The 12,731-nt window shown below is 43.2% G+C and overlaps 1 protein-coding gene across 1 annotated transcript in view; it reads right to left on the bottom strand.

The window, feature by feature from the left end:
* Positions 1-12,731, bottom strand: part of LOC141082374 (uncharacterized) — a 62,055-nt gene that overhangs the window by 17,272 nt on the left and 32,052 nt on the right. The window contains exons 2-5 of the mRNA XM_073566313.1: positions 12,020-12,169; positions 11,711-11,890; positions 11,505-11,628; positions 11,324-11,421 (exon numbers count right to left, since the gene is read on the bottom strand). Coding sequence (XP_073422414.1) covers positions 11,324-11,421; positions 11,505-11,628; positions 11,711-11,890; positions 12,020-12,169 — 552 coding nt within the window. The remainder of the gene's footprint in view (positions 1-11,323; positions 11,422-11,504; positions 11,629-11,710; positions 11,891-12,019; positions 12,170-12,731) is intronic.

Below are 12,731 nucleotides of genomic sequence, written 5' to 3' on the forward strand. Positions count from 1 at the left end.
GGCTTCTCCAAAGTTTAAACCTAGATTTATTGGACCTTACAAGATCTTGGAGATTCTTAATCCGGTCTCTTTTCGTTTGGCTCTTCCTGTTACATTCAAGATCCATAACGTGTTTCATAAGTCTCTGTTGAAGAGGTTTGTTGAGCCATTAGTTCCTGTGGTGGCACCTCCTGACCCTGTATTGGTTGAAGGTAATGTGGAATATGAGGTTGAGAAGATACTGTATTCTCGTCTGGCTAGACGGAGACTCCAGTATTTGGTTAAGTGGAAGGGTTATGGCCAGGAGGATAATTCTTGGGTCCCTGCATCCGATATTCATGCCGAAAGATTGGTTCGTGCTTTTCATCGGGCCCATCCTGATCGCCCTGGTGGCGTGGATGAGGGTTCGGTGACCCCTCCTCAAGGGGGAGGTACTGTTGTGAGTTCATTTTCCCCTTCACCTGTGATGTCTGATGAACTCCCTCTGCTGGTGAAGGGAAATAGTGAAACTGAGTTGGATGGGAAGAACCTGTCATCTGAACAGGTGGAGTGTGATTGGACATCCAGAATCTCTGAGTGAATATAAGGCAGCCAACGCCCTGCAGGGTTGCTGGTGATCCTTTCTGCTCTGAGTTCTGGCATCCAGTTTAGTTCCTGTCTACTAAAAGCTAAGTTTTTGCCCTGCTATTATTCCATGAAATTTTGTCTGGTTTACTTAGTGTTTGCGTTCAGCCAGCCCTTGCTGGGACTGGCTGAATTCCATTTTTGTCTCTGATCAGTTGATCTATTTGCTCTGTTTTCAGAATATACCTGAGTGCTGATATAGAGTTTTTGAAGTCTAGTGACTTCAGGGCCTTTTTTCCTATCAGACTGTTGGGACATTTTTGGTAGGTTTTTTGCAGATTGCAGCCAGCATCTTTTCTGTCCTTTCCTATCTAGTTAGTTGGGCCCCATCATTTGCTCAGCCTGTCTTTCTGTCTGCGTTTGTATTTTCATCTGTTTTTCACCGACAATACATGTTGGGGGCTGTCTATTGCTTTGGGGTCTGCTCTGGGGCAGTTTAGATTTCCCCTTTCTTTCTTTAGGCTTATTTTGCTCTCCGGGTGTGACGAGGGGTCTAGGACCACCGTAGGAACCCCCCACGGCTACTGTTAGTTGTGGTGAATAGGATCAGGGGTCTGCAATCCGCTAGTTACCAACTTCTCAGGTTTTCTGGACTTAGCTTGTATTTTTGTTTTCTCCTCCTCCGGTGACTCATTCATAACACACGTCCTTGACCACTTTTCAGCCTGTCTGCCGCACTTCATGTCCTCAGAACTACCAACTCTTATCCTGGGAGACTTCAACATCCCCATTAACAGCCCTACTTCCACATCTGCATCCCAGCTTCTATCACTAACCACCTCTCTCGGCCTCTCACAGCGCTCAACCTCTGAGACACACAAAGACGGTAACACCCTTGACCTGGTCTTTGTCCGGCTTTGCTCAATCTCCTACCTAAATAACTCACCACTTCCCCTCTCTGACCACAATATTCTCTCCTTCACGCTCACAAATCCTCGCCCACCCCAGCACACTCCTACCTATCAAACATTCAGAAATCTACAAGCCATTAACCCTCAGACACTTTCAGACTCCCTACAATCTTCCCTATCCCAATCTCCTCTTTTTCCTGTCCTAATCTGGCTGTTCATCACTACAACACACTCTTACAACCACCCTTGACCAGGTAGCGCCCCTCACCCTCAAAACCTCCAAACACAGAGTAAAACAGCCCTGGCTCACATCGCAAACTCAATTTCTCCAGCGATGCTCTAGGAGTGCTGAACGCTGACGGAGAAAAACCCGCACACCAGAAGACTTCATCCACTTCAAATTTATGTTAAGAACCTATAACGCTGCCCTTCACCTCGCCAAACAGACCTACTTCACCACCCTGATCTCCTCACTAGCCAACAACCCCAAGAAACTTTTTGACACTTTTCACTCCCTCCTCTGGCCAAAAGCACAAGCCCCTATCACAGACATTTGTGCTGATGACCTGGCCTCCCATTTTATAGAGAAAATAGATAATATCCGTCAGGACATCCGCTCCCAACCACCAAGTGCTGTGACTCCCATCCCTAATTGCATTTCCCCTGGCTCACTTTCCACATTTGATCCCATCACAGAAGAAGAAGTCTCCAGACTCCTCTCTTCTTCTAGCCCAACTACATGCACTACCGACCCCATTCCCTCACAACTCCTCCAGTCTCTCTCTCCAGTCATCACAACTCACCTAACTACAATCTTTAATCTCTCCCTCTCCTCAGGCATTTTCCCATCCTCCTTCAAACTCTCTATCATTCTTCCATTATTAAAGAAACCTGCTCTCGACCCATGATGCACAAACAACTACAGACCAGTCTCCAATCTCCCCTTCATCTCTAAACTCTTGGAGCACCTAGTCTACTGCTGCCTTACCCGTTACCTCTCCCCTCACTCCCTCCTAGACCCTTCACAGTCTGGCTTCCGACCCCTACATTCGACTGAAACTGCACTCATCAAAGTGACCAATGACTTTCTGACAGCAAAATGTAACGGTGAACACTCTCTGCTCATTCTTCTTGACCTTTCTGCAGCTTTCGACACTGTTGACCACCGTTTCCTACTCCATAGGCTCCAGTCACTAGGCATTAAGGAAATCTCTCTCTCCTGGTTCTCTTCCTATCTCTCTGACCGCTCCTTCAGTGTTTTGTTTGCTGGCTCCACGTTATCTCCACTTCATCTCGCTGTCGGGGTACCTCAGGGCTCAGTCCTTGGCCCCCTTCTCTTCTCTCTCTACACGACCCCAATTGGACAGACCATCAGCAGATTTGGCTTTCAGTACCATCTTTATGCTGATGATACACAACTATATACGTCATCCCCTGACCTTACCCCCGCTGTACAACAGAATGCCAGTGACAGACTGTCCGCAGTCTCCAACATCATGTCCGCTCTCTATCTGAAACTTAACCTCTCAAAACCTGAACTTCTTCTGCTCCCGCCATCTACTAACCTCCCTAAATCTGTCATTTCCCTCTCCGTGGGTGGCACCATAATAACACCCCGGCAGCAGGCGCACTGTCTGGGTGTTATGTTTGACACCAACCTCTCCTTCACATCCCATATACAATCTCTTGCCCGCTCTTGCCACTTACACCTAAAGAACATCTCTAGAATCCGCCCTTTTCTCACCAGGGAAACAAAAAAAACCCTCATTGTCACTCTGATCCATTCCCGCCTGGACTACTGCAATGCCCTATTAATTGGCCTCCCCGCTACTCGACTTTCCCCTCTCCAGTCCATACTTAATGCAGCAGCCAGGGTCATCTATTTGGCTAATCGGTACTCGGACGCGTCCGCTCTTCGCCAGTCCTTACATTGGCTGCCCATTCATTATAGGGACCAATTCAAAGTACTTGTTCTCACCCACAAAGCTCTCCATAGTGCGGCACCCCCCTACATCTCCTCCCTCATTTACGTCTATCGGGCTAGCCGACCGCTGCGCTCTGCAAAAGACTTTCGACTAACCTCTGCACTAATCCGCGCCTCCCACTCCCGACTCCAAGAATTCTCCAGCGCTGCGCCAATACTCTGGAATGCTCTACCCCAAGAAATTAGGACTATCCACAATTTGCACAGTTTTAGGCCCTCTCTCAAAACACATCTATTCAGAGCAGCCTATCACGTTCACTAATCAAAGTCATTTTATGTGCAAGTGTGAATATGTAGCCCATTCACTATCTCTGTCCCCCACCTTCTCAAGATGGCTGGACCATCATTGTAAATACATCATTGTAAATACACACCTGTACTTTGTATCTCCCCCACCTCATTGTAGATTGTAAGCTCTCATCAGCAGGGGCGGCTGATTTTACTTTAATTATTGTATTGTTAACGTTGTTACTTATGACTTGTGTTTTGAAACTGTTAAACTGTAAAGCACTGCAGAATATTTTGGCGCTACATAAATAAAGATTATTATTATTATTTTATCTACTAATAAAACCTATATATTTAGGCCACAGACAACAAGCAGTTTCCTCCTCGGAGTCGGCAGCTGAACACGTTCCTCATAGACTCATCTTCCATAACGCTAATTCTCGTCTCATTCCCGACACTGGAATCGGCATTAGCAATACTGCAGGAGATATTCATTACACGCGACATGAGAAATAACTCCTTCATGATGAGGACGACATCTTCATCTTCTACTGCGGCTCTAGAGACAGATGTGGCCAGAGTCGGTCACTGCCTCCATCCCCACCGGCCGTCTATATGAAGGTTTCCCGTCTTCCCCGCACTGGAATCTTCTATCCCGTTAGATCTCAGCTCTGAGTCACACACAGAAGTTTGAGGCTTTTAGAAAAGATTTTTTGTTTCCACAAACACAACGGACAGAAATGATCTGATCCCAAAGTCTCCATGTACAGTGATTTATGGGGTTTATTTCTGGCCTTAGGCTTTCCTATATTACAAGAAAAACTCCAGAAAAAGCCGATATTAAAATGTTTCTAAAGAAAATTGGCTACAACAATTCTTGTAAGAAGAAAAAAATAACAAAAAAGCAGAAGACACATTTTATAATTTTTGACATGTTAAACATTTATTAAAAAGAAATTAACTCTTTTTTGCCCCAGAACATAGATGTACACCGCAGGGACGGCACAGGAGGGGCTGCAACAAAAACCCTGAAAAGCAAACATGACATCTAAGAAGGTGTGACAGAGTTCGGCTGAATGCCCCCCGCCTCCAAGTACTCGATAGTATGGGGCGGCCTAGTTACTGCGATACTTACATGCCTAATAATGGGGTCTGGGCTGCAATGTATGAAGGTCTATTAGGCCGGGCCAGAGGCAGCGTCCAATAAGTTACCTTATACCACCCCCATACACATTAGGCTAAAGTTACATGAAAGCACTGATTTCGGGGGATTGGCCGACCATATAATGTATTTGGGGGCCTCCCGACAGATGATGTCAGGGCAGAGAAGGATCTGGCATCCTGAATTTCAGAGGATTATCCGTCTGTTCTTCCTGTAGATAATCCTCCTCTAGAGGAGTCTGGAGGCGACTCTCTCATACAGACCACAGGAAAGCTGGAATATTTGTGTGTATGGGGGAGTCGGGAGAGATCGCCGTCTGCCAAATGACTGTTCAGCCAACTCTGATCTCATGTGTATGGGGCCGTTAGTATTATGTGGCGACCCTGAGGGTTCAGTCGCCACAGAGGTACTGCACCTCCTCCTGAGGTGTGGTACCCCACTATCCAGGTAAGGTCTAGACACCTGACCACACTCCAACACCGGCACCCCCACACCACAAAGTAGTGTAGCAAAGCACCCTTTGGTGGCTCCCTGCTTGGAACACGAAACGTGCTGGGAGGCGGGTGGAGTTTAGTTTGCACTCAAAAGACCGGGAAGAGTTTAGGATTTGGTCAGTCTGACAGAGTCAGAGGAGGAGAGAAGATCCCCGGAGTGGGATGGATGGAAGGAAGTGCTGCAGCCGACCTCAGTGACCTGGGTCCGCTGGCACAGGAAAGAGACATTATAGAAAGCCTGAATCTCCATGAGAAGGAAAGGATTGTACGGAACGTAAGGAGAGGAGGACTAAGGATTAGGGTTAGAGGAGAAGCCTTCCCAAGTTCACAGCGCAAGGCCGGGGTCCGGTCCCCGAGGTTGTATGGATACTAATGGTCCTGCAGCAGACACCGGCGGAATAGTAGTTGTCACCACTTTATTCCTACCCAAGACTTGCATCGTGAGTGAGCCGGGACTAGGTAGTAAGGAGTCCCCGAAGCAGGCTACTAGCTGTCTGCCGTACAAGTAGAGTTCATAGGAACATCTGACAGGAGGAACTCCAGTGTAACTCAGTACTGTGAGTACTTCACTATAGGCGCAACAAGGGAGACGTTCAGAAAAGGCATATGTTGGCGGAGTGTTGGAAAGGAGTACTTCATCTTGCCTGGAAGTTGGCTGAGCTCCTGACCCAGAGGACAGCACGGATGCAGGCCCTTGTACCACAACAGACTGTGAGTAAAGCTTTGGAACTACATTCCCTGGTGTCCTCCACTTATTCCTGCGTCCACCTGCTCAGCACTGCTACATCCCTCGCGCCTGACACTGCACCATCTACGTGTCACTTCACCTACACTGCCCTTGGACTACAGCCCTGCCTGTTGAGGGCTATTACATCATTGCTGCACCACACCATCTGTCCCAGAGGATCTGTCTGCAGCGTCGGCTTAACATCTTCATTGCCGAACACCACAGGTGGCGTCACGAATAGTGTTGAGCGATACCATCCGATATACAGAAATATTGGATCGGATTGGATCGGCCCGATACCCAAAAAAGTATCGGTATCGCCGATTCCGATACCGGAAGTCCCATTCAAGTCAATGGGACAGAAATATCGGAATTAAAAAAGCCCCTTTCTTTCCTTGTACATCCAGTTCGGGAGGGGGGAAGAGTGTGGGCGGTGCGTGGGCAGACACTGTGCGTGTCTGTGTGTGCGGGCGGGGTCTGTATGGGCCTCTTGGGGGTCTGTACGGGCCTGATGGGGGTCTGTGCGGCCTTCTGGCGGTCTGTGCGGGCCTCTCGGGGGGTCTGTACGGGTCTGATGGGGGTCTGTGCGGGCCTTCCGGCGGTCTGTGCGGGCCTCTCGGGGGTCTGTACGGGCCTTCCGGCGGTCTGTGCGGGCCTCTCGGGGGTCTGTACGGGCCTGCCGGGGGTCTGTACGGGCCTGCCGGGGGTCTGTACGGGCCTGCCGGGGGTCTGTGCGGGCCTGCCGGGGGTTGTGAGTATGTGCAGGCATCGTCCGATGGGACTACAAGTCCCATCGGGCTATGACTGCTACAATGACAGTGATTGACACATTAGCCAATGATGGGACAGTAGTAGTCCCATCATCCGGCTAATGTGTTGAAGGTAAAAAATAAAAAACATACATACTACATACATACTACAGACATACTACATATATACAACATTCATACAACATACATACATACTTCATATATACTACATTAATACAACATACATACTACATACTACATGCATACTTCATATATACTACATTAATACAACATACATACATACTACATACTACATGCATACTTCATATATACTACATTAATACAACATACAGACATACTACATGCATACTACATATATACAACATTCATACAACATACATACTACATACATACTTCATATATACTACATTCATACAACATACATACATACTACATATATACAACATTTATACATACTACATACATACTACATATATACAACATTCATACAACATACATACTACATACATACTTCATATATACTACATTCATACAACATACATACATACTACATATATACAACATTTATACATACTACATACATACTTCATATACCGTATACTGCATTCATACAACATACATACATACTACATACATACTTCATATATACTACATTCACACAACATATATACTACATACATACTTCATATATACTACATTCATACAACATTCATACTACATACATACTTCATATATACTACATTCATACAACATACATACATACTACATATATACAACATTTATACATACTACATACATACTTCATATACCGTATACTGCATTCATACAACATACATACATACTACATACATACTTCATATATACTACATTCACACAACATATATACTACATACATACTTCATATATACTACATTCATACAACATACATACATATATACAACATTCATACAACATACATACATACTACATACTTCATATATACTACATTCATACAACATAGATACATACTACATATATACAACATTTATACATACTACATACATACTACATATATACAACATTCATACAACATACATACTACATACATACTTCATATATACTACATTCATACAACATACATACATACTACATATATACAACATTTATACATACTACATACATACTTCATATACCGTATACTGCATTCATACAACATACATACATACTACATACATACTTCATATATACTACATTCACACAACATATATACTACATACATACTTCATATATACTACATTCATACAACATACATACATATATACAACATTCATACAACATACATACATACTACATACTTCATATATACTACATTCATACAACATAGATACATACTACATACATACTACATATATACAACATACATACATACATACATACTACATACATACAACATACATACTACATTCATACAACATACATACATAGTACATACTACATACATACAACATACATACTACATACAATACATTCATACAATACATACATACTACATTCATACAACATACTACATACATACTACATACATACAACATGCAACATATATACTACATACATACTACATACAATACATTCATACATTCATACAATACATACATACTACATTCATACAACATACTACATACATACATACTACATTCATACAACATACATACATACATACTACATTCATACAACATACATACATACAACATGCTACAGACATACAACATACAATACATTCATACAATACATACATATAGACATACAGTACATATAACATAGAGTACATACTCACCATCACTTGTCACTTTGTTCCCCGAAGCCAGTGTCATCTATGGAAAAAATTAGAAAATAACAAACAAGCGATATACTCCCTGATCCGCAGAAATCCACGAGGGTCCCACGCCGATTTCCTGTGGAGAACAGCAGCATCAGCTGATGCGACCGCTCTCCAGGGGGCTCCAGGAATCCAATGACGGGAGGTAGGTACCGTCCGCACTGTATTCCTCCGCCACTGTAAAAAAAAAATAGTCCCTAGTCTCACTTTATGGCAAAAGCTGCGTGGGAACTTTCTCACACAGCAATGCCAAAAGTGAGACTAGGGACTATTTTTTTTACAGTGGCGGAGGAATACAGTGTGGAAGGATACCTACCTCCCGTCATTGGATTATTGAAGCCCCTAGAGATCGGTCACATCCGCTGATGCTGCTGTTCTCCACGGGAAATCGGCGTGGGACACTCACTCGTGGATTTCTGCGGATCAGGGAGTATATCGCTTGTTTGTTCTTTTCTAATTTTTTCCATAGATGACACTGGCTTTGGGGAACAATGTGACAAGTAATGGTAAGTAAGTACTCTATGTTATATGTACTGTATGTCTATATGTATGTATTGTATGAATGTATTGTATGAAGTATGTATGTTGTATGTCTGTAGCATGTTGTATGTATGTAGTATGTATGTATGTTGTATGAATGTAGTATATATGTAGTATGTATGAATGTATTGTATGTAGTATGTATGTAGTATGTTGTATGTCTGTATCATGTTGTATGTATGTAGTATGTAGTATGTATGTATGTATGTATGTTGTATGAATGTAGTATACATGTAGTATGTATGTATTGTATGAATGTATTGTATGTAGTATGTATGCAGTATGTATGTAGTATTTATGTTGTATGTCTGTAGCATGTATGTAGTATGTATGTATGTTGTATGAATGTAGTATATATGTAGTATGTATGTATTGTATGAATGTATTGTATGTATGTATGTTGTATGTATGTAGTAAGTATGTAGTATGTATGTTGTATGAATGTAGTATATATGTATGCAGTATGTATGTTGTATGAATGTAGTATATATGTTGTATATATGTAGTATGTATGTATTGTATGAATGTATGAATGTATTGTATGTATGTTGTATGTAGTATGTATGTAGTATGTATGCTGTAAGTATGTAGTATGTATGTATGTTGTATGAATGTAGTATATATGTAGTATGTATGTAGTATGTATGTTGTATATATGTAGCATGTATGTATTGTATGAATGTATGAATGTATTGTATGTAGTAAGTATGTAGTATGTATGTATGTTGTATGAATGTAGTATATATGTAGTATGTATGTATGTATGTTGTATGAATGAATGTATGTTGTATGAATGTAGTATATATGTATGTTGTATGAATGTAGTATATATGTAGTATGTATGTACAGTATGTTGTATGAATGCAGTATATATGTAGTATGTATGTTGTATGAATGTAGTATATATGTATGTATGTAGTATGTATGTTGTATGAATGTAGTATGTATGTAGCATGTATGTAGTATATATGTATGTTGTATGAATGTAGTATGTATGTAGCATGTATGTAGTATATATGTATGTTGTATGAATGTAGTATATATGTAGCATGTATGTAGTATGTATGTCGTATGAATGTAGTATATATGTAGTATGTATGTATGTTGTATGAATGTAGTATATATGTAGTATGTATGTAGCATATATGTATATTGTATGAATGTAGTATATATTTAGTATGTATGTAGTATATATGTATGTTGTATGAATGTAGTATATATGTAGTATGTTTTTTTTTTTTTTACATTCAACACATTAGCCGGATGATGGGACTACTACTGTCCCATCATTGGCTAATGTGTCAATCACTGTCATTGTAGCAGGCATAGCCCGATGGGACTTGTAGTCCCATCGGACAATGCCTGCACACACAAACAACCCCTGGGAGGCCCGCACAGACCACCGGCAGTCTACACAGACCCCCGGCAGCCGGTACAGACCCCCGGCAGGCCCGTACAGTCCCCCGAGAGGCACGTACAGACCCCCGGCAGGCGCGCACGGACCCCATCAGGCCCGTACAGACCCCCGAGAGGCCCGCACAGACCACCGGAAGGCCCACACAGACCGCGCATCATGATGCGCACAGACCGCGCATCATGATGACATCATTTCAGCAGCCAATCACAGCCACAACAGTGGCTCATTGCATTATGGGGACTTCCAATTCCGGTATCCGATATTGAAAAAATATTGGTACTCGGTATCGGAATTCCGATACAGCAAATATCGGCCGATACCCGATATTTGCAGTATCGGAATGCTCAATACTAGTCACGAATCATTCATTCATAAACTGTAACTATCAGAAGCACACTGAACACATTCCCTCTTTACAATGCACGCCCAGGGCCACGGGCCAGGTCCCAGCTGCCGTGACATCTCCCATTGAAGCTCATCGGGCCCGGTACTGAGTACCCCGCCAGCCCTGGGAGGGCGACCCAACTACACTGACAGGCAGTGATGATACACGGCACTACAGTAGTACAGGGCATCACCAGAGCCATCAGAGGCTTGTATGTTGTATGATCGCACTGATCAGAGGGGTTTAAAAATGGTTTAAAGTGGAAAAAATATCACAGTTTCAGCAACAAGAAATATCTGTCATCTACCTGATGATGCTGAGGAACACTGGGATCTTCTTGGTTACAGTCCTGTGGAAGAAGAGGACGGGGACATCTCTCTGGTGTTGTCCTCTTACTGGATAGATCTGGAGGAAACACATACAGGGACTGAATTCATTCTCTACATACAGATAATTATAGGCCGTGTGTATTTAGTCCTGTCTATTACCTGGAGATGTGAGGGGCTGGGGAACCTCCATTATGACGTCCTTGTACAGATCTTTGTGACCTTCAAAATACTCCCACTCCTCCATGGAGAAATAGACAGCGACATCCTGACACCTTATAGGAACCTGACACATACAATGATACCGTCATCCCCCGATCCCTTCATAGTGTTACTGTATAATGTCCCAGCATTCCCAGCATTGTCACCTCTCCAGTCAGCAGCTCAATCATCTTGTAGATGAGTTCTAGGATCTTCTGGTCATTGATGTCCTCATGGATCAGGGGGTGAGGTGGAGGCCCCGTGATTGGGCTCAGGGGTCTACCACATCCCTCAGACACAGGGTCCTGACAGCGATCACTAGAGGTCTTCTTCACCACTGTGTAATCCTGGTTATGGAGAGACACATTAATAAATCTCACTACAGACATTTCCAGAGTCCTCACCTCTCCAGTTCTGTCCATCTGTTATTCCCATAGATAAGAATGATGTAATGTGACGTCATCAGAATCTCTCACCTCTCCAGTGAGACGGAAGAGGATCTCTAGGGTGAGGTGTAACATCCTCTCCACCATCTTGTCTCTGTCCATATCCATCCTTGATGGGGAAATCAGGAAAATTCTCTTCTGTAGAAGATCTTCACTGAGAGGATCCGATATTGTAGAGACCTGAATGAGAAGAAGATGATCCGATGTAACACCATAAAAATCCTGTGTAATAATACAATTACTGGAGATAATAAGGGAAACATATGAGGAGATTTATTATCTTACAGGGTTTAGTTTTCTTCCCTGACATCTACTAATAAAACCTATATATTTAGGCCACAGACAACAAGCAGTTTCCTCCTCGGAGTCGGCAGCTGAACACGTTCCTCATAGACTCATCTTCCATAACGCTAATTCTCGTCTCATTACCGACACTGGAATCGGCATTAGCAATACTGCAGGAGAGATTCATTACACGCGACATGAGAAATAACTCCTTCATGATGAGGACGACATCTTCATCTTCTACTGCGGCTCTAGAGACAGATGTGGCCAGAGTCGGTCACTGACTCCATCCCCACCGGCCGTCTATATGAAGGTTTCCCGTCTTCCCCGCACTGGAATCTTCTCTCACGTTAGATCTCAGCTCTGAGTCACACAAAGAAGTTTGAGGCTTTTAGAAAAGATTTTTTGCTTCCACAAACACAACGGACAGAAATGATCTGATCCCAAAGTCTCCATG

The sequence above is a fragment of the Dendrobates tinctorius genome, unplaced genomic scaffold (genome assembly GCF_039654945.1).
Source record: "Dendrobates tinctorius isolate UK_male_01 unplaced genomic scaffold, ASM3965494v1 ptg000017l, whole genome shotgun sequence".
Classification (NCBI taxonomy): Eukaryota; Metazoa; Chordata; class Amphibia; order Anura; family Dendrobatidae; genus Dendrobates; species Dendrobates tinctorius.